General features: G+C 37.4%; 1 protein-coding gene across 1 annotated transcript in view; it reads right to left on the reverse strand.

Annotated features, from left to right (window-relative positions):
• The window catches only part of GABBR2 (gamma-aminobutyric acid type B receptor subunit 2), a 446,922-nt gene that overhangs the window by 208,636 nt on the left and 213,967 nt on the right, over positions 1-24,319 (reverse strand). The window contains exons 5-7 of the mRNA XM_034064922.1: positions 23,279-23,344; positions 15,197-15,388; positions 13,847-14,083 (exon numbers count right to left, since the gene is read on the reverse strand). Of these exons, the coding sequence (XP_033920813.1) occupies positions 13,847-14,083; positions 15,197-15,388; positions 23,279-23,344 (495 nt within the window). The remainder of the gene's footprint in view (positions 1-13,846; positions 14,084-15,196; positions 15,389-23,278; positions 23,345-24,319) is intronic.

Below are 24,319 nucleotides of genomic sequence, written 5' to 3' on the forward strand. Positions count from 1 at the left end.
GGCTTCATGGTTGTGTTATAGAAAATAGACATAAAGAAAAAGCTTAATTTGCTCTACTGCACTGTTAGGAAATACCCACCAAAGGATGTCTTTCTTCCAATAAAATTTCGCCTTACTTTCTGCAAGACGTAAAACTGGATACTAACACATACATTAGGTCTGAAACATTAGGCTGAAAACTAAGCACTGGATCTTTCCTACAATACTAACTGTAGCCCTTTGACCTCTATAAAATAAACTGCAACTTCAACATGGAAACAAGCAGAAAATATTGCCTAGATACAAAGAGATCCAAATTTCCACAGAGCCATAGTCCTTGCATTCAAAAAAAAAGGCTAAAGCATAAGTCCCATTAAAATCAGTAGTTCTAAAATCACACAGAAATTCACAAATCGATAAACAACTTTAGAGTTACAATGGAAAGGTCCTTACAATGGCTTTGTGACACCGCTGAGGTCTGCATACGGCTCACAATGATTGTTACGTTACCCAGTATTTAATGCTGTGTTTATTCATTTTGCACTCATCCAAAGGGATGAGCAAACAATTATTCCTCAGCTGTACATGTAGCTGGACTGATTAATTTCTAGATGCAATTTAACTGATCTATTTGTTGTTACCTGAGGCAAATTATGTGTTTAATCCCCTATAGATTTTTTTAGTGTCATATTTGCCTTTTAAAAATGTTTACCTTGCTTCTATATCAATGAAATTGACACAATGGAGAAGAAACTGTGTAGCCAGGAAAGGTTTCCTCCACTTAGGACAAAAAACCACAAAACTAAACCATTTTGGGTCTCAAATGTCTTCAGAGTCATTCATAACAAAAGCACCAATAACAAAATTTCTGAGTTGTGACTGTGATCGTAGGAAACTCAGTGTTAAGAAAGTCAAACACTTCTAATTGGAAAATATCATTGCAGGTTTCTTTGGAGATGCTCACATTCTTCTCTGGTATGTACAAACATGGGAATCAGTTCTGCAAGGCAAGAGCCTCCAGGATACAGAAATTTACCTGTCTCACAGAATTCACATTCGGCTGAGACATGCATTTCTGATCACTGCAACTTCTTCTCCCCTTTGTAACTCCAGAAGAATACTTTAACCAAAGTCATTCAACTGAACATGCTGAGACTGCAGTCCTGCAGTCAGCAGGCAGATGCAGCAGCCCCACCACAGTGCATTAGAAAGCAAGGGGTGGCATGCACGACTAGAAAGCCAGGTGAAGCATGACCTTCAGTCCATGAGACTCCACAAATGATTCAACAAGCTATTTATTCCTTCCACTGGGTGAAGCAGGAACCTGTCCTTCTCTGAGGGTGGCTGAGGGAAGGAGGGAAGGAGAATTGTCAGCCTCTGCTGCTGTCTCTCACTTCTGAGGCAATATTCTTTACAGCCTCTAACTGTGTTTTTTAGCTCTGTATATTTTGCAGCACACTTATAATGATGACTACTTAGACACTATCATTCTAATTACATAATCAGACACAATGGAACCACTGTCTAACTCAGCAGCTAGAATGAATGAAGCAGAACTGAAATTGCACTGCAGAAGAATTTCATCAGAAGTTTTTGGGGCACAGTTTACAAGGTAGAACCACAGAATACGAGAACCAGATGATCCTTGAGGAAGGGACCTCAAGGGTCATCTGGTCCAACCTTTCTTGGAAAGCATGACTTAGACTAGACAGCCCAGCACACTGTCCAGATAAATCTTAAAAGTGTTCAACACTGGGGAGTCCACCACTTCCCTGGGGAGATTATTGCAACGGATGGCTCATCCCACTATGAAATATTTTCCTCTTGTGCTCAGTCAGAATCTCCCCAGGAGTACCTTGTGCCCGTTACTCTGTCTTTCCCATGTGATTCCTTTTAAAACAGGACTCTCCATCTTCTTTGTAGCCACACGTCAAGTACTGGAACATAGTAATAAGGTCTACCCTGAGCTTTCTTTTCTCAAGGCTGAAAATATTGGGAATTTACAAGATATAATCCATAACTATATTTTTCAAAGTTTTCTAACTAAACAGTTGGCTTCTATATAGCTATTTTATGCCTACTGATAACAGATTTGGCAAAAAAAAACATATGTCAATGCATCATAGATGGAAAACCACACTATGTCCACGGCAGCTCTGAAGCTGGGACTCAGCACAAGTAGAGCATGTTTTGCTAGACTGAAGGGGCTCTGTCAAGGATCTCACTGCACCTTCTACATCCTTATCTTCCATTGTTTGTCCATGGGAAGAACCCCAAGAGGAACGTCCATATACTCTACTGAAGTGCAAGATCTCTGCTGTGTTATGAAACCTTAGAAAGAGAATACGATCTTAACGTTGCTCTAGTAGAGTATAAATAATTCAAAAACCATCCTCAACACCAGCAATAATTGAGGTAACCTGCTATGAGAAAATAATGCAGAGAAGAGCAGAAAGTAACAAATACAGAAGTACTAAAAGCTGATTCCAAAATAATAGAAAAGCATTTGAAAATGTACTTTGCATCTGTCTACTATAAATGCCATTATAATACTTTAATTTTCCCCATGTTTTGCTAAAATGCTTGCAGGCTCCAAGAGCCCTATTTGCAACTGGAACACCTCTCCAAGGAAGAAAACTAGTTCATCATAGAAATCATGACAGCCAGAAAAGAGGAGCAGTGATGTATGAAAATATAATCCACTGAAAATCAGACCTGACAACCTCAGAGCATTTCCAGGCTAAGTCAGCTAATAACACCATTTTTAACATTACAGGTGGATTCATAATCAGCAAAATGCTATATTCAAGTTAAGGAATATTTTTGCCTTGAGCTGTCATAAAGATTAACACCGGTGGACAGTATGTTAATTGGTGAAGCCCAAATCTCAGAAGTACTGCAATGTGAGCAGAGAATTAAAATCATTTTAAAAGTTTAATTATTTTGCTGGCCAGAAAGCAAAAATGTCATAGTGCAAAATATTCTCTAAGGGAAAATTTTGCTCCTAGGTGCACACAAAAATTCCCATGAGGCTAAACTCTAATTCTTGTATCATCAATGTGGGTCACTTTCACTGAAGACCAAAAAAAAAAAGACTCTTTCTAAAAGCTTCTTAAAATTGCCCACTGATGGGGTAACCTAGCTATCATGCAACTATTCAGCAATGAAGAGAAATAGTCCAAATAACCTAAATCAACATATCTTTGTACGCGTGGTACCAAAATTATCATAAAAATGCATTTCTTTTTTTCTATTTGTAAAGTTCCAAATCAGTGATGCAAAGGATAAAAATAAGCATAACTGATTTTATATTTCATAATTTATTTATAATTTCCTAAATTAACCTGGTTTAGGATTTTGGCATATTGAGAAATGTATTTATCATTTATATGCTTTAATCACTCTCTAAACTCCCAATACTTAACATAAAGCAAAACAGATGTTTAGAAGATTTTGGAGCTGTATGATAACAGCACTTTAAACAACAGTAAAAAAGATATTCTTAAGGTTTTCTCAGACTTGTTTATTAATAGTCTTCCTATTGCTGCACTTTTCATAATATAGTTCGTAAGCTCTCTGAGATTTCTCCTTTTTTATATTCCCAAATATCTGATATCCAGTTAAGAATTTTTTGTACCATAATATATATAATGAGCATAACTGATCACTAAAATATTCTGCATTTCTTTGATTTACATGATCTGCATTAGAAGTTTCAGTCTTTTATAAGCATCACTATATGTTACTTTTAAAATTGCTATAATCCACCACATTATTTTAATTGCTCACAGTTATTTGACATCTGAGTCATGTAATTCCACATAGTACACTATCTAAAGGCATTCTCCAAATGTGTTTGAGCAAGTTCTTGTGTCTAATCATTCATTACTAACTTAAAGCACTACAACTGATCAGCATTCTTAAAATATACTCATTAATTCTAGAAAGCATTTCAGAAGTTGCTTCTAAATTTTCTGTGAGCAAAAAGGATTTTAGAATGACATTTTGAGTTATATTCACAAATCATTTATTAAAGCACTTTGCTAGGTAAAGACCTCCTGCTGCTCATGATGAAAAGAGATTTGCCACTGACTGAAACAGGAACAGGATCAAATCAGTTAAATTTTACTATACTTTGCCTGTATAGTGAAATGATAATAAAATACGATGCCTACTAAAGGAAGGCAGAACAATAATGCTAAAATTTTGCATCTTTATGGCATTTATTGTCCCAGCAGAGTCTTGGTATAAACCTAGTAAATAATAACTTCCTTATCCATCTGAAATCTCAGTGAGAGTTTTAGGTACACAGAACGGAATTACCAGAGCTGGAAAGACCCCAAGGCAGCAGGGATAACATCTGTTCCCTTGGAAAATAAAACAAGAACTGTAATACCCTCTAGCACTCAGAAATTCTGTTTTATACCATTTCTAAAATATGCCATCTCTAAAATCATAGTGGTTTTTAACTCTAGAGTCACGACTGAAAGATATTCACTTCTCTAATCTAACTCAGGTACTTCTGCAGTGCCATCTTCTAGGAAGGGAGATAAATCAGTCAGGTCTCAGAAAGTCTGTACACTGAAGCTGCTCTGACCACTGTGCATATTGAGAGAATATGCTGCAGCTGAAGGCTGTACTATGGTGAACTTCATCCTCAAGCCACTGGGCAGCTGAGGCCTTGGAAGTATCCATGGAAGGAGTCTGCTTGCTGTTTCAAATGGAGGTGTAGCAGACAGCAGCAGTAGCATCTGTGAATTTGCTGTGGATTTTTATCTTCTCTTAGTGACATTAGATGCAGGAATAACTATACCACTGAAAAATACTGTTACTTTGGAATGTCCATAATTCATAGATTTTTGCCTATATGTCATTGCATCTGCACTCACCTGGAAGCTGTGCCTGTATGAGAGTGTACTTGTTTGACTCACACACCATCTGCCAGGTAACAATAAAAGAGCCTCTTCAGGACCATCACGCTCCATCTAGTAAATACTTACATGGCCATCTGGGCCCATGGCCTGGTAAAAACACGACCTGCACATATATATCTGTATCTGGACACATTTCTATGGAATGAATATTATCTGTTAGTGATCTGCTTTTCAACAAGGATAATAAAATCTGTTTCAAGAAAAGCACAGACAGGTGGAGATGTCATTAAACTCTACATGCTATTAAACAAATTATAAGAACAGAGGCACTGGAGACTGGAAGTTCAGAACCGCTCAGTGATGCAGATTATATGAAAGCCTTTCAGGAAGTCTTTTCCTTTCCCATTATATTCTTCTAAATGCACATTTCCCTGCAGTATTCCTTTCCAGACACATCACTTTTAAAAACCAGGTGTGTGAGGTGTAGAGATGTAGCTACAGATTTAATTCCTCACAAATGGCATGCCCATTCAGAACCCAGAACCTGCAGATCCTTCATCTGCCCCGTCTGCACTCAAGGCTTTTCTCTCCTGTGGAAGCAGCAGTCTTCCCCTACAGGCAGAAATACTTGAAAGCAGCTTGGAATAATTTTAACTTGCACTATATAATCATAGCTCTCCAGACAGTTGTTTGCTAGTCTACTGTATTAATTGACATACTATAGAGATTAAGAACTGCATCAGGTCCTAGAGCAATTAAAGCACCTAAGGCTCTGTTCTCCATCACGCTTCATTTTCCTTCTGCACTGCCCTTAACAGCAATGTTCTAGTCCTTCCTTGGGAGGTTACAGCTGCAGTTTCAGTGACAGAAATGGAAAAAATTCATAAACAAGAAATTAGGAATTTACAATGTTGTCAACACCACAGGACTTGCAACAAATTTTCAATTTTTGATTATACTTGCAGGAGAGATGTTGTCAAAACTGTTCTTGTAGCATATCCTGAAAATCCTGAACACTTTTCCACAGGCTTGTATATAGAGAGGAGAGACATACTGTGCATAATCTCTTGCTGATATGGGATCGTCATCAGAGATCCACACTGATGCGCCATCTGCCTTTGATGGTAAGGCACTTGACATGGTTTGAAGCCACAATATAAGTGGATGGTGATACTCCAGGATTTCTACGGTTTTTCAGAGATGACATTTCATTGGAACACTTATTGCAAGAGGGTCACTTCTGCATAAGTGTCTTTTAGATTTTGTCCTATCACCTTTTTTCAGTAGGCACACGACAACATTATGTCAAAAAGTACTTGCTGAAGTGAAGCACATGGGTTTACTACAATGAAATAGGGTACATAACATTTTTCCTGCTTTTTCAGCTACATGCTGGAGGAGTGACAAAGGACATCTTACCCGCCTAGTACTTCTGTCTAAATAGAACACAAAGGCCATCTAACCATCAGGAGAAATGTCTCTTTCTTATGCAAGAGATACTAGGAGCCTTAGTTCCTATGTTCTTAGTCCAGCATGCATAGGCTGTTCCCTCATCCAGTATTTTTTGTCAAATGACCCTCTATACCAGCCTCAGACAAAAACAGCTGGCACAGGAAGAAACTGTCTTGAATACTCTCATTAAAACCACTGATATTCTCTTCCAGTTTATCTGCTGGTCTAGAACAGGACAGAACTTCCAAATTCCATGCATGTTTTTTCTTTAGTCTTTCATCACTCAAATTTAAAGAAAACAAAAAAGTAAAACAGAATGAGAATCAATGCCAAACGCAAAAACCAACACTCCCACCCCCCAAAAAAAACCCAACCAAACAACAAACAAACCAAAACAAAACCTAAACAAGTGCACAGCTCAACAAACAAAATAAACCAAAGGCACAGTAGAAACAGACAGCTACAAAACTAATCACACTTCAGAAACAACAAGGGTGGTGGAACTACTGAAATGTGCTTTGTTTCTTCAGAACCTTGAAGAACTACACTGTGAAGCAGAAACCTGCGCCACCGCTTAGGCAATGCAATCACCTTCACTACAGCTTTATTTCTTTATTATTTGTAGGGATATCAACAAAGCAGCTTCTAGGGTGCATTATGTAGTATGTTATACACTCTCTAGTACAGACAAAATTAAATACAGGGCAGACAAAGCTAAGATGTGGGAAACGTTTCACTAGCTTTTCTGCAAATCTGTGTTGTTCATATATTTTTATCAAATATTGACTTATTAGAATGACAGATGCAGTAATAAGTGTTCAACAACTTCAGACTAAATCCTTTCTTATTTGCCACCTACTATATCTATTAAATCATCAACTGCTGATTAGCTGGAGGGCTAATCTTGAAATGTCACAGTTAATCTCAGTTCTCACTTTAAAAAGTTAGGATTTCCCTCTGCATGCAGTTTTACATTGTTGGCAGATGAAAACATTTGCGCTGAATTTTCCTAATGAGCAAACACTGCTTATGACCCTGTGCAAACTTGCTGATGGCTTACTTCAACAGCTCTCTATGTTGAGGAGTCTCCTAAATGAACTGGCCATATAGAGAGCAAATTATTTCACCAACCCTCTCTAAAGCTCTCAGTTGCTGATCTGAGTGGATAATGCACTGGAAATCAGGAGTGAGTAAGGAAGTGGGAGATCCATCACATTTATCTCCAGTGACAGAAGCTGAGATTCAAGGTTCAGGAAAAACAAAAAGAGATGCAGGAGGTCTTGGACACAGCTAGACCCAAAGTATTTTTCTTTCTTGTGGTAAATAAGAAACCCTGTAAAGGGAAGAAAGTTCTAAAAAATTAAAAGAAACACAAGGCATTGAGTTCAGAGTAGTTCACATTCATAACCCATGGGGTCAGGTATGGAAAAAGAGATCTGCCAACAGGCACACGGGATTGTAAGCACATGCATGTGTCTGCATACATACATACATATCGTTTCCTGGCTATGGATTTTTCTGATAACTGAACTTCCTCATGTCACCTAATTATGGCTAATGCTCACATGTTTAAAATTAAGGCCAAGTTGAATTTGATGGAACATTTAAAAGTATTTCTCAAGAAAAGGTATCTCTACAGTATTAGGTATTTCACTGCACACTAAACCTGCACGTCTTCCCCTTTACGTACTTTTAAAGTATGCAAAGTAATTTTAAAGCACTAATCTATATTAACAAGAAGATACTTGATTTAAAATTTCTGCCCTCCCCCCAATACTCTTACTGTCAATCAGAAATTAAAAATAAGAAAATTTGACTCCAGATATACCTAGCTCTTGAGAGTTAATTTAGAACTGTAAATTGAAAATTAACTACACTGATCAATGCCACTACAGAAATGTTTGCTAGACCGCCATACTAATGATATATTCACTCTGCTAAAGTACCAGTCAATTTCACCTGATTCTCTGCCAAAACCAGATGTATTCCTGAATTTAACAGTTTTAGGGTTTGTTGTTTTTCCAGGATGGATGACATTAAATAAATATTTTCTCCTTGTTCCTATTCTGATGATAAATCATCCTATATTCTGAGATTCCTGTACAGCACAGTGGCTACTGAAGCCTGGAAAGCAGATGAAAGCCACTAAAATCAATATTTAGAAATAATCAGCATCAAAATATGAAATCAACTTTATATCAATAAACTTTTTTCCAGTTATGAAATATGACTGGATCCACTCAAATGCAGGATGCCAGGGACACACTTGAAAGCTATTTTATGGCTGTGGTTTCATATGTGCAACAGGTACTGCGATGAAATTTTATCCTACAGTGCTTGAGTCTCTGGCTGACATAAAAGGAAAGATAACACAGTTTAATCTTCTTTTTCCTCCACTGTATTTTTTCTTTTTTTTTTTTCCAAAGCACACAAATAATAGAAGGCTATAAGAATGAAAAATAAATTAACAATTCTAAAGCCTGATTTATAATCACAGATAAAGGCAATATACTCAAGCAGAATACCCTACTGCAACCGCTACAAGACTTCAGGCATAAATCAGGGAGAATGGTCACATTCATGACATTTCATTAGTGACAAAGGTGAAGTGATTAGAAAATTAGAGGAAAACTTTTTTAAAAATCACTTCATGCTCTGCATAAAAAAATAAATTGAAAATTATGTCCAACACTCATATTTTTCCTACCACTTGGCTACCCCATGGAAACAATACAAACTTTTACCATATGCGAACAAATTCAGTATTTAATATCTTTCCAATTGTAACCAATATTTTTTGCTAAGAAATATAAATATTGTTGTAGTTGGAAGGTGCTATGTAACCATCTATAGTCTTTACAAAGAGTGAAAAAATAGAAAAAAAATGCTGAACCAAAATCTCTGTTCTCTAGATGTGTTTTGATTCAGTATGTGCTAGTATGACTCAGTATCCTGAGAACACAGCATTAATTCTTCACTAATTATAAAGTCTACAAGGTTGTTCTATGATAGTAGTACACAAAATAAACTTTTTGTTTTATTACAATTTTTTTTTCACATATATGATGGACATGCTACAGGTAGCATGTTACAAACTGCTGTAAAATTTAAATGAAGATATATAGACATCTCAGATATATTTTTCCAATCACTTTATCACTCTCTACTGATTCAAAGTAGTAACACTCCAACAGAGAACTTAGTAGATTCTCCAGCTCTAAATTATCTCCAGTGGCTCTACCAGCTACATAAGGGGACTCCTTAGACACCTAGACTGTCAAAATAAATTATGTGAGCACTCCTTATCTTTCATTTTCTGACACAGTTTATCAGAAAGAATGTGTACTACTTGAAAAGAGGGAAATATTTAGCAAGGAAATAGGAATCTGGCAGTTTATAAACCACTAGAGTGGCAGGACTGCATTCAGTTTACAAAACTGGCTGTATCTGGATTAAGAGAAGTAGAAAAAAATTGTTCAGAATCCTTGAAGAGTTTTTTTTTTGTTTGTTTCAATAACTTTCCCATTAAATAGTAAGTACTCTTATAAGCAAGGAATTAGAAAAATTAAAACCATGAAAGCCAAATCAAAAGAGCTCCTGTCCTGAAAACTGGTCATTGCAGATGAAACTTTCTAATAATACAACACCTTAAACAATTTGGAAACAGTCAATATGCTGGAATCGGACTGCAAAATGAGGACAGTGATTAATAAAACTCTAGGAATATCTCTGCAGGTCTTTTATTACTTCACACTGAATTTTTGATCTCAAAGTCTTTTATTAAAACAGTATCCATTTTACCTTTCAATAAGTGTAGCAGATAACTATGTTACTGTTTTCTGATAAAACAACAATTATATGTTTCCTTGCTCTATATTCAAAATATATGAGAAAATTATATGATAATCAGTATGACTGTAAATCAGATAAGCATGAAGGAAAAATAACAGAGGAAACCATTTTGCTAAGAGAAAAAAATATCTAGGAAATCAGTAGAACTTTCAGGAATGTTTAAGGAATAGCTGTAATTTTCTTTCCAGTAGATTTCTCACAGTAGCATTAGAATAAATAACACCTATGTACTGAGTTTCTGATGTACAAAATGGATTAGTCCTTTCAAGTCTTTTTTTTAATAACCTAAACTGTTTTCTAAATGTTGTGTCCTAGGGGAAAAAAAATAAATCAGAATAAAGAATAGAAAAAGGGAAGAATGACATTTTATGTAATCAGGAACTGGCACACTTCACTCCCAACAAGTCTTCTCAAAATTGTTTTAAAAATTCCACAAAATCCATTACTCAATAGTAATTATATTTTTTTGGTGGCTTGCTATAAATAACTGCAAAGAAAACAAAAATTGAGTAAAGGGATTTATTATTTACCACATGACTTTGTTTCTGATATCATATTCACAGAAAGCATAATGAAAGATTCCTCTTAACAAATTTTAAATATTTAGATTCTAGCCTATGGACTCTTGTCTACCTTCTCCTCTTGCCTAATAATTAACAACATAGTTTATTATATATCATATATAAGGCACATGAAAAACAACAAGGTGCTTGGTGATAGCCAGCATGGCTTCACTAAGGGGAAATCCTGCCTGACCAATTTGGCGGCCTTCTACGATGGGGTTACAGAACTGATGGACAGGGGTAGAGCAGTTGATGTCATCTACCTGGACTTGTGCAAAGCGTTCGACACTGTCCCACATGACATCTTTGTCTCTAAATTGGAGAGAAAACAATTTGATAGGTGGACCACTTGGTGGATAAAGAACTGGCTGGATGGGCACATGTAAAGAGTTGTGATCAAGGGCTCAGTGTCCAGCTGGAGACCAGTAATGAGTGGTGTTCCTCAGGGATTGGTGTTGGGAGTGGTCTTGTTCAACATCTTTGTCGCTGATATGGACAGTGGGATTGAGTGCACCCTCAGCAAGTTTGCCGATGACACCAAGCTGTGTGGTTCGGTTGATACGCTGGAGGGAAGGAATGCCATCCAGAGGGACCTTGACAAACTTTTGAGGTGGGCTGATGCCAGCCTCATGAAGTTTAACCGTGCCAAGTGCAAGGTCCTACACCTGGGTGGGAGCAATCCCAGGCACAGCTACAGGTTGGGCAGAGAAGAGATTCAGAGCAGCCCTGAGGATAATGACTTGGGGGTGCTGGTCGATGAGAAAATGAACATGAGCTGGCTTCAGTGTGCGCTCACACCCCAGAAAGCCAACTGTATTCTGGGCTGCATCAAAAGGAGTGTGACCAGCAGGTCGAAGGAGGTGATCCTGCCCCTCTACTCTGGTCTCGTGAGACCTCACTTGGAGTACTGTGTGCAGTTCTGGTGTCCTCAACATAAAAAGGGCATGGAACTGTTGGAACAAGTCCAGAGGAGGGCCACGAGGATGATCAGGGGACTGGAGCACCTCCCATATGAAGACAGGCTGAGAAAGTTGGGGCTGTTCAGCCTGGAGCAGAGAAGGCTGCATGGAGACTTCATAGCAGCTTTCCAGTATCTGAAGGGGGCCTACAGGGATGCTGGGGAGGGACTATTCATTAGGGACTGTAGTGATGGGATAAGGGGTAATGGATTAAAACTTAAACAGCAGAGGTTTAGATTGGATATAAGAAAGAAATTCTTTACTGTGAGGGTTGTGAGGTACTGGAATGGGTTACCCAGGGAGGTTGTGAATGCTCCATCCCTGGCGGTGTTCAAGGCCATGTTGGATAAAGCCTTTGGAGACATGCTTTAGTGTGATATGTCCCTGCCCATAGCAGGGGGGTTGGAACTAGATGATCTTGAGGTCCTTTCCAATCCTAACTATTCTATGATTTTATGATCATTAGATGAGTTTTTGACTATTGCTAAGATTTAGTCCTTCCTTTTATTTCTTCTTTTTTTCCAGAAACTCTTTTTATCTTAGCCATAGATACCCTAGAATAAAGGAAAACCCTTTTCCTGATAAGAATATTTTTTAAAAAAGAAATTTTGCACTAAATTACTTTTCCTGGGGAAAAAAAAAAAGAAAAAGAAATTTGGTACTCCAAGACCTAAAACTTATATTCCAGTGGAAGTTTTAAATTAGGTCACATATGACACCAATCTATTAGACTGAAGAATAAAAGGTTTAAAAATATTTCTGGTAAGAAACAATCTGTTCCTTCAATGTTCTGAATACTTCAATACAAATATTTAGTATCTCTCTGTTAAGAACTCTTCTTCACACTATCTGGAACTTTGGGTATTGTTTGTTCTAATTATATCCTAAGAAAATATAGGTGCTACAGATATTTTTCTTTTCATATCTTTCTGCTTAAAGTGCATTTTGTGAATGTATTATAGGAACAAGAAGCAAGATCCTTGGAAATACCAGATATGGGCTGTGCATTGTCACGACAATTGGTCACAACGTTAAAGAGAAGCATTTCACAAAATGCCTTGGATAAACACTAAATGCAGTGAATAATTGTGCAGTAATTTCTTTTTAAAACAGTATAACTGAGAGAATGAAGTAAATAAACATGGATGAGTATAGTTAATGAATCATTGATTCATTCCCTCCCTAAAGGGATACAGTTGATATATGAGGTTTTGGTTGGTCTCTGAAACTAATATATAGGAACCTTCTTCATCTTAGGTTTTAGCTTTTTTTTTTTTTTTTGGGGGGGGGGGGAAGCAGTGAAGGGCAATTAAACAGTGCAAATGAAACCTATAATTTTTAGTCTAAGTGGCTGTGAAGACTAAACATCAGGCAAAAAGGCTAAGATGGGGAAAGAAAAAAAACCTGGAACTACATAGCAATATACAATTTCAACCTCATAGCTCCTATCATTTTATCAGTCCTGCTATGGAAATAGTGGGATACCAGATTCCTCTACTGGAATCTTCAGTCAAATTCAGTGTAAGAAGGAAGCAAAATGCATACTCTACAGGTAACTAGATTCTAGTACTGTCTTTCCATGTCTTTCTTTTTACTTGCAAATCCTAAATTAGTTTCAATTGCATTGTGAAACAAAACATAGACTTCTTCCACAATTAAGAAAGATATCAAAAAGTTGAGCCTGCACTCATTGATGTCTATACACAGGCATTTCCTCCTTGAACTAGTTTGTGATATGTATGACAACCTTAGTTCTGCTACTTCAACATCTGTTTTGAGGGTAACTGATAGGAGATTTTCTAACTGTGATTTTCAGGTCACATCCTATCTACTCCTCAACTACTATAAAAAAATTACCACTTAAAAGGTCACTGCCACTTGCAGTATCTGAGGTTCCCTTGAGACCACTCTAAGTTGTTAATTCAGATGACATTCATGCTTAAAAATCTGATAACTGGCATCAGAAGACAGGCAATGAGCAAAAGCCTCAAGGTACTAACATTAATTCCCAAGATAAAGTAGAACTATGGAAGCTCTGAAGATATAAGAAACACACAACAGTGTTTCTGTTTTCTAAAAAAAAGCATTTAAAATTTAATACTTGTTTCAGATGCAAATATAAATTCACAAGCCTCCTCCACCCCACAGGTATCTGTTCAGGACTCACCGTTACCCCGAAGAAGTTGGTTTCATTCATAGCATCTAGAAAAATTTTTCCAAGTTTGTGATTTGTGTAGTTAAAATCTTCAATTTTTTGATGTTTATTGGTACTATTCAGATACTTCATTGCCCGCTGTAGGGTCTTGGCAATCACCCATATTCCATCATAGGCATAACCATGGAATTTGCTGGATTGACCATCACCACGCTTAGCATTGTATTCCTTTTCATATTGCTGTGGAGTCTGCAGAGGAGAAAAACTTCAGTTTTACTTCAATATTTAACATTCTACAGAGTTGCATCCAAACATACACCTCAAACTACACCCTCCAATTCAGAGACATTCATGACTAAGACAGGAATGGCCACCAAACCAAAAATTAAGAAAGAAACTAAAATTCCAAACCCATGTGCTGCCTAACTCACAAGACTGATGGTAAGACTGGGAGAAAGGTCTAGGAGATAGACTGAAATGCAATTGTTGTGCTTCTTTTTATGAAGGGCAGCTTGCTTTCCTTTTGAACAAAAGGCTTCAGTTCAACCAAGCTACCAAAACACTGGAGAGCCATAATACTAGAACGGAATTAGTCCATATCCTTGCAAATTAAGGATCTGATTATACTTTATAGGAAATCAAATAAACTTTATTTGAGCAACTATTTGACTAATATGAAATTATGTGAGTAGCAATTTGTTTATGTTTTACAAGTTTACTGTGCTTTTTATGGTGTTCTATCTTATGATGAGTTGCCTTTTTATAAAGTTGCCTTTCATGCTCACTCAGCAAGGCAGGAAAGATAGATGAAAAAAAGACAAAACCAGCAAAATCAGGCATGTTTATTCATTGGCCAGAGTTTGCATTAATTTGTTCTGTGACAAAATGTAATGTTCTTCATGGAAATACCGCATATTTACATACTTAAAACAAGTGCCCCCACCCCCTAGTTCTGAGAGGCACAAATCACCACTGAAATTAGCTGCTTACTGGATTAGGTTTAAATACGAAAGTTTCTTGTTTCTGTGTTCAGTTATTGAACCTGATATGACACAGTGCATACTACTGCAGACAATAATTCAAGCTTTACTGTACATTTAACTGAAATGTTCATACAGGGGGAAGAGGACAGGCATGAGGCAAGGGACTTTACTGCTTCCTTATCCTATAGAGAATTCAAATTGACTTCTAAATATTTAAAATTTGAAAAACAGTGGAAAGATAAGACTGACCATGATGACGGCCAGCTCTATTTGTAGAAGAATCCTTTAGCTTCACCTCCTTCCTCAGTGCTTTGCTGTGTCAAGACAGCGGTGAGACAACTAATGGTTATAATAAAATAGATGATGGAAAAATACAAACCCTTCCTGATATGGTCTTCAGCATTTTTGAGCTGAGAGGCTCAAAGTCCACTCCAATATAACCTTCCATGGCTGCAAGAAGATTTTTGGTGAGACACTGTGAGGAATTAATCCAGGATTCCCACCAAAGGTTTTCATACCACCCTGGAATAATCCACTGATATTTGCTGCCATACATTTCTTCTTCATAAGCCTACAAAGAAAGCAAAATAGAAAAGCTAATAGACATTGCAATAGATATAGTGAACATAAAAGTGACTGTTTGCTGTTCATTTTTTTCCATTATTAATGAAATTATGATATAATTAAAGGTTACAAAAACATTTTGAACAGTTTAGGATAATTACTTGCTAATAATGAAGACTCCTTTGTTGAAGATCCCTTTCTTTAAAATTCAGGTTATGAGAAGAGAATTTACTAAAACCTGTTTTGCTTTCAATAGACCATTTATTCAAAAATAGAAAAATAAAATTCTGGATTTTAAAACTGGGGGAGATAAAGAAGAACATTAGCAGAAAGCATAATATTTGCTTATAAAATTCTCTATAAGAACTATTATGTGACTGGTAGGACCACCATGCTGCCATATTTAAGTTATTATCATCCTAATATCATACTGAAGACCACACAAAAACAAGTAAATTTGGATAATAGGCGCCACCAAATTATAATGTTGCAAATATGAATTATGTGACTGTATTAAAACAGAGACCACAAGGATGCTAAGTAAGCAGTTTCTCCTGGGGAGCATGAATCAGTAGTAAATTGATACAGCAAGCAAATCACCAATTTCTTTTCAGCAAGAAATTTCTTCAGGTGAAATTCTATATTGTTTGGATGCTGAATACAGCCCACTGTACTCCAAGATACTGAGATGATGGTTATCTCCTTTCAATGCATAGCAGGTACATATAAAAACATAACAAATACTTGATTACTCAGGCATGCATGTTGCTGTGCCTAAAAGCTTATATATTCACAGTAGATATTCTATTCCATTGTGAAGAGTGTTCTAGAATAAAATTAGCAAATTTTCTCTCAGATGTTTCTCTCACTGTCTTTTAACTAGATATTTCTCTTTTGACATTTCAGTCAGACTCCATTTCAAAACAGCAGGCTTCATGCTTCTTTGGCTCCTAATAGAAGCAATACTGGAGATACAAGACATACAATAAAAATTTCAATTTTTAGAAATACATGGTGCAACCTTAGAGCTCTTAGCTGGAAAACTGCTACATCTTCACAGAAAATGTTACAGAAGGAGGAAATGATGAGAATGCAAACAGGACATATTAGTCATTCAGAACATAATCGTTTTGAAAAGTATCCCAAAGATCACAGCAAATGCCTATCAGATACATAAAGATGAATAGTAAAAAATACAAAAAAGACCGCCTCCTAAATATGTTAAGATTAAAATTAAAATTATCATTTAAATCTGTGAAGGCTATTATAATGGTGCCAACTCAGTTCATAAACATAAAGCAGCTTTGTTCGGCTCCTGGTTGCAGGAGCTTTTGTTCAGTTAAAATTGAATTTAATGCATTTTCATGCGATGTCACTTGAAAGTGCTTCTGTCTGAAACCAAGTGTCTTGCATCTCACATCTTACTGATTCCATATTCCACATAAATTGTTTGTCTTTATCTAGCTCGTTAATTCTACCCTTCCAGAATCACCTCTGCTTTTGCCCTCCTGCCCATCTCCACTTCTGCTACAGCTATGGTGACACTGCCTCCCAGGTCCAGCTGTGAGGAAAACTGCAATCGCATCCTGTAATACTTCCCGATTCTAAAAGTGTTTCCGTTACACAATTAGGTCAATCAAGAGCTTTCAGTAATATGGTGACTTTTATTTGACAGTGTTAAAATCACTGAGGACACAAACTGACACAGAAAAGTGCTTACAGAGAAGGACAATCTTCTGTCACTTCCTTTGCTCTATACAGACAAAAGTATCAAATCATGTGTCGCAAGAAAATATTGGCTGTGAACTATCCTGAAACAGCTGTTAGATTTTTCTGTTTGCATAAGCACTTAAGCCTGTTTCCTGCATAACCTGCAAATGACCTGGGATACAGGATATAAACTGAAAGTTTCCAACTAGCTGGAAATTCCACCCTGGAAACAAGGGATCACTCCCAAGAAAGCTGCACCCAAGCTTTCACCTTCCTGCAAGAATGTAGTCAAAAACAAAAACCAAAGAAACAAAAAATAAACCCAAAACAAGCAGACAAAAGCCAACAACAAATGTTTTAAGAGGTAGCAGCTCTTCATCTGCCGAAATGATGGGCTTGAAGGGTGGTCTGGGAAAGACAAAGGGACCAAAACTAGCTCCTCCAAAGCTGAGCACCATGATCATGCACTCATTTTTGTAGGGACAGTTGCTAGTGTTCAGGCATTTCAGTGTCTGGGTCCCAGAAGATTTATTTCAAAACAATGTTTTTTTGCCACTATTTCCTTCCTGTCAATTCTGCTAAACAGAGATGATTTTGATGCTTTAAAGATATGTTTCCTTGAAATATGCAGATCTTTCACAAAATATTTGAATGCGCACAGACCACTTCTTACAGGTTTCACTTTCTAAGGGGAAGATTTGTTGGCACACAAGAGCAGGGCAAAGAAGATTTACAAGTGCTGTATACCATTAGAACAGCATAAAGTAATCGCGTATCTTCCCTAATCTTTCCCACGTGCCCCATCTAGGCTGCAAAAACACTGAGTTGCTACCAAGCAGCCAGGAAATTGTCCTGGACATTCTTTTCCCTTGTGAGACTGAAGTTTTTGGTTTGGTTAAGGTTTTGTTCTTGTTTGAGTCCATAAAAAGATGCATATTTACAACAAAGAAATTTCTGTGAGAGATCTTTCTGTGTGTAGTAAAAAATTACTGGAGTTTGTGTAAATGGGCCTGCAGAATTTTACTCTTACTGAGTTTCCATCATGTCAGCATGGACATATTCTATATGCCACCCTTTAGAGAAAGCCTATAGAGCTCTAAATTGCAATGAATGTCCATCTGTTTCTCATTAAAAATCAATACTGCCTTCAAATCCCAAACTCAGAAAAAAAAACTCTACCAGATCAAGTTGAGCAGAGACCAGCCCTGTTGTATCAACAATGCTGATTAAGTCTGGCTTATTTATTCCTAAATGTTTACTAAAAGAACCACCTGAAGCTCATGCAGTGACCTATGGATAATAGTAATCTTCTTTAACTGTCTTCAGACAGATAATTGTACCAGGCAGGCATCAGTCTTGATGTGTGCATGGCTGTACTGCAATATTTCTATGGCTTGAAAATCAGATGCTGGAAAAATTCCTGCTAACAATTTTTTAAAAATAAATTTTCTGCAGAACTGAAGATTTCATTGGGAAGATACAAAATCACGCTAATCCAATTAAAAAAAAAGCAACCAAAAAAAGTATATCCAACACAGTTGACCATTTTGATTGTTGAAGTATTAAGTTTTGAGCAAAATACCTTAATTTCAATTCCATTAAAAACATCACATACATACCACTGAGGTGAAAAAAAATTTAGGAAGCCAAGATTTACCATAGAAATAAAATTGCTAACTATTTTTGACACTAATGGTAAATGAATAACTAAGCTTATTTAAATTATAGAACCATAGAACAGTTAGGGTTGGAAAGGACCTTAAGATCATCTAGTTCCAACTCCCCTATCATGGGCAGGGGGGCCTCACATTGAAGCATCTCACCCAAGGCTTTATCCAACCTGGCCTTGAACACTGCCAGGGATGGAGCATTCACAACCTCCCTGGGCAACCCATTCCACTGCCTCACCAACCTCACAGTAAAGAATTTCTTCCTAATACCCAATCTAAACCTCCCCTATTTAAGTTTTAACCCTTTACCCCTTGTCCTATCACTACAGTCGCTAATGAAGGGTCCCTCCCCAGCATCCTTATAGATCCCCTTCAGATACTGGAAGGCTGCTATGAGGTCTCCATGCAGCCTTCTCTTCTCCAGACTGAACAGCCCCAACTTTATCAGCCTGTCTTCATATGGGAGGTGCTCCAGTCCCCTGATCATCCTCGTGGCCCTCCTCTGGACTTGTTCCAACAGTTCCATGTCCTTTTTATGTTGAGGATACCAGAACTGCGGACAATACTCCAAGTGAGGTCTCACAAGAGCAGAGTAGAGGGGCAGGATCACCTCCTTCGACCTGCTGGTCACACTCCTTTTGATGCAGCCCAGGATACAGTTGGCTTTCTGGGGTGTGAGTGTACACACTGAAGCCAGCTCATGTTCATTTTCCCACCGACCAACACCCCCAAGTCATTATCCTCAGGGCTGCTCTGAATGTCTTCTTTGCCCAACCTGTAGCTGTGCCTGGGATTGCTCTGACCCAGGTGTAGGACCTTGCACTTGGCACGGTTAAACTTCATGAGGTTGGCATCAGCCCACCTCACAAGTGTGTCAAGGTCCCTCTGGATGACATTCCTTCCCTCCAACGTATCAACAGAACCACACAGCTTGGCATCATCAGAAACTTGCTGAGGGCACACTCAATACCATTGTACATGTCAGTGACAAAGATGTTGAACATTACCACTCCCAACACCGATCCCTGAGGGACACCACTCGTTACTGGTCTCCAACTGGACACTGAGCCCTTGACCACAACTCTTTACATGTCCCCATCTAGCCAGTTCTTTATACACCGAATGGTCCACCTATCAAATTGATGTCTCTCCAATTTAGAGACAAGGATGTCGTGTGGAACAGTGTCGAACGCTTTGCACGAGTCCAGGTAGAAGACATCAACTGCTCCACCCCTGTCCATCAGTTCTGTAGCCCTGTCATAGAAGGCCACCAAATTGGTCAGGCAGGATTTCCCCTTAGTGAAGCCATGCTGGCTATCACCAAGTACCTTGCTGTTTCCATGTGCCTTAGCATGCCTTCCAGGAGAATCTGCTCCAAGATTTTGATAGGCGCAGAGGTGAGACTGACTGGTCTGTAATTCCCTGGCTCATCCATTTTCCCCTTCTTGAAAATGGGGGTTATATTTCCCTTTTTCCAGTCATCGGGAACTTCACCTGACTGCCATGATTTTTCAAATATGATGGCCAGTGGCTTAGCAACTTCATTTGCCAGCTCCTTCAGGACCCTTGGATGGATTTCATCAGGTCCCATGGACTTGTGTATGTTCAGGTTCTTAAGATGGTCTCGAATCAGATCCTCTCCTACAGTGGGCCTAAGGTCTTCATTCTCACAGTCCCTGCATCTGCCCTCCAAGACCTGGGTGGTGTGGTCAGAGCCTTTGTCAGTGAAAACTGAGGCAAAGAAGTCATTCAGAACCTCAGCCTTCTCCAAATCCAGGGTAAATCATCATAAGAAACACCTGCAAATATTAACTTCTCCTTCAATTAGTCCTGTCATGTTTTTAAATTTTGCCACTGAATTAGACTATCTTTTAGTCCATTTTTCTTTGAGTTATGTGCTCTGCATCGTTTGTATGTGTGTGTATACAGAGGTGTGGGGAAGGGAATGGCCAGGGAAAATGAGAATGAGCATATTGTGTGCAAAGAAGAGCAATGAAACTTATGAAGGATCTAGAGTACAACTGTTAAGAGGAGCAGCTGAGGGAACTGGGATTGTTTAGCCTGGAGACTCAGTGGAGACCTTATCACTCTCTAAAGGTAGCTGAAAGAAGGTTGTAGTGAAGTGGGGGCTGTTCTCTTCTTCCATGTAACAAGTGATAGGACAAGAAGAAATGGCCTCAAGTTGTGCCAGGGGAGGTTTTGGTTGGATATTAGGAAAAAACTTTCCATTGAAAGGGTAGTCAAGCATTATAGCTGCTCAGGGAAGCAGTTGAGTCACCATCCCTAGAGGTATTTAAAAGGTATGTAGATGTGGCACTTTGGGACATGGTGGAATTGGCAGTGCTATGTTAATGTTTGGCCTCAATGATCTTACAGGATTTTTCCAACTTAAATGATTTTATGATTTTATATGAACCCAAATGTATTTCCTGAGGAAAACTCACAGCATATGACTGTTGAATCCAGACAGAAAACTTAGGAAGACTTTAAAGATTTTCCTATCTACACAGACCATTAGCAAATACTATTCCAGTTATAACCACAATCAGAAAAAAAAACCCCAAAACAAACAACACAGCAAAAAGAATTCTCACACTAGTACAATAGCACCTTCCTTTAACAAACTCCAGGTTTTTCTCTGGCTGACATCAGCCACCCTCCAAAATATAACAGGGACCCAAAAGTGCAACCTCTTTAAAGACACACCTGGGGAAGGGGGTTAAAAAACTTAACATATCTAAGTTATTCTGCTCTTTGGGGCATATAGCTGTAGAAATGTATGAGCCAACAATACATTTTATGACTAATAACAAGCTTACTGACATATTGCAGGGCATTAATATATAAATGACCTACTTTGAACTGCCCTCTCCTGCAATCTTCTGCTGAAACTCTCATATAAATACATTAATACAAACTGAAATAAGTGATCTCTCAAATTTCTCCAGATTCCAGAAAAATATGCCTTATTATTTTTGACACTAATGTATTTTAGGAGCAGCCATCATTCTTTAAACTGTTCTGAGTTACACACACTTCCCATGCTACTACCAAAGTGTTGCCACAAAAAGATGCAGCACGTATTTGTATGAAAGAGACACCCCCAGCTTAAGGAGGTGCAGGGAAAAGAACACTCTTCAAAGGAATTCTAAGATTTCTTCAGTAGCCTCACATGCACAGGGGCTTGGAAAAGACTTGTAGAGGAAGGCAACTAGATACTAAGGGCAGTGACATAAATGAAGCCAATTTGTTTTCTAACACTGGATCTGACTAAGACCACTCAACTGGGGAAATACAGCCTCACCACAAGAGATCTGAGGAAGAGTTGGGCTGAGGAAGGACTATTCTTTCTTCCAGGAATGGAAAATGGAAAATTATCTCTGTCAATCCAGTTCAAATGCCAGAACAGAAAAACCTATATACAAAGACCTATCAGAGATGAGAAGAATGAAAAAGAAAATAATACTGTCCATTTCCTTTTGGATGCAAATGAATTTTGTTCCTTCCAAATATACTCTACAACCTCCTTTCCAAATTTTGCCAGCAACTGGGACAGCTGCTGAGTATGAGCCAACATGTGTCTGATACACATGTAGCACTCAGATTTTGAACGTTTGTCTTTCCTTTCTTTGCTTGGACATGCAATTGTCTAAGTGAACATTACAAAACACCCCCTGAAATCAATATTGCTTTTCCATTATATTGTGTTCTGCTCATACAGGATTAATAAGGTTCTTTAGACTAAGAATTCAATACCAATAAAAAAAAATAGGCCACTAAAATCTGCCTCCTGTTTTTGCTTTTCTGTTTTGTTTTGTTTTTTAGCAGGTACAAATAAAGATCCATATTTTAGACTTGATTCTTTCAATGGGAATCACATTGTGTTTTTTGCACCATATTCACAGACATAAACAAATGGAGAGAATTATGTACGCTGGTCCTACTATATTTATTTTAATTCAAAACACTTTATTTTTTACAAACTAATATTCACTTTCATGTAAAACATACAGCAGTCAGAAGTGAACGACAACTGTACAATTAGCAATATTTTGAGTAGAAGAAATTGTTAGGGTTGCTTAGTTAGCATGTATAGGAACTGCTTGAATTTCTTATTCTCTCAAAGCAAAACATGCAAAAATCACACACATGCAGACATCACCACCAGAACACAACTCTTGGACAGGATTCAAATCTTGCAGTTGCCTGTATCTCTTGCTACTATACAAGTGTTTCCCTGGATCTGATAAATGCTCAAGATTTATTTGGCATTTAATTCCACTACAGGAAAAAGTAAGAAGCTGCTAACCATACAGTCAACACCTAAATTAAGCTGAAATCAAGTACAAAGTATTTTATTGAAAGAGAAATGGAGCTAAGCATATGTAACCTCTCTTTAGTACATAAACCTTGACTGAGCTGAATTACATGAAGATATTTTTATGCTCAAAATATTCTTTTTTATTCAAATGTAACATATTCTTTATTCTGATATGAAATGAAATATATTTACTTACACAGCAGAAAACTTTCACAGCCATTTCCTCATCAAACTGGCCAAGGATTATTCGAACATCATTACCCTGCAGATTGAATAAAATACGTAGTAGTTAAATACAGTTGCAGACTTTCTAGAAACCACTTCAGCTGGCCATTCAAATTGTGCAGAGAATTTGCACAAAATACAGCTGCAGGCAGTAAAATTATTTCAGAACTATTCCATTTTCTACAAGTTCAAGAACCTAAAATGCTTCAAGAGAGAAACTGAGGTGTTTGAAGAAAAGGATTAAGCAATAGCACTAATGAGAATAAAACTCCTATGTTTAACTTGTCAAATATTGCTATTCAATAACACTAAAGTACCAAATATTTATATTATCACTTTTAAAATTTCTCTGATTCCTTTTAAAACTTTGCATATTAAAACCATCTGAAAATATACACTTTTCATTGCTTACATGAAATAGTTGATGTAAAGTTGTGAGACGCGAGATTTGAGATAAAATGCCTCGGTATTATGCCTGATTTAGCAATTTTAAAGGTTTTAATCATACCACATCTTCTCTACAGTCACTATAACACATTGTCAATCCCTCCTCTCCTCCTCCCTCCCACCTCCACACATTAAAAAAAATTATCACACTTTAAGAGTCTATGACTGAAGTCAAAAGAGATCATTTTACTTTCAGACTGAGAAACATATTTAGAAAATATTCCTAAATTCAGGAACATATACAGAAAAATATTACTTCAGGAGCTGGGCTAGCCTTTTTCTCATGCGAAAAATTGCTGCTAACATCTATAAAACACAGAACAGATAGCATTTTATGACTTAATATTACCCCTTATTTCACACAAAATCCAAGCTCTCAAATAAAGGTTGAGCAACTCTAAGTTTTCATTTATTTAATAAAACACTTGGTTAGAATTACTAATAGCTCTTTCCCTCTCCAAGGAAAAGGGAAACATATGATTCAGTGTGAATTTTGATGTTGAAAAACATTTCACTTTTAATTAAATCAATTTATCAAATATTTTATGTTTAGATAATTTCAATG

Source organism: Melopsittacus undulatus, chromosome 1 (assembly GCF_012275295.1).
Source record: "Melopsittacus undulatus isolate bMelUnd1 chromosome 1, bMelUnd1.mat.Z, whole genome shotgun sequence".
In the NCBI taxonomy this organism is placed as follows: Eukaryota; Metazoa; Chordata; class Aves; order Psittaciformes; family Psittaculidae; genus Melopsittacus; species Melopsittacus undulatus.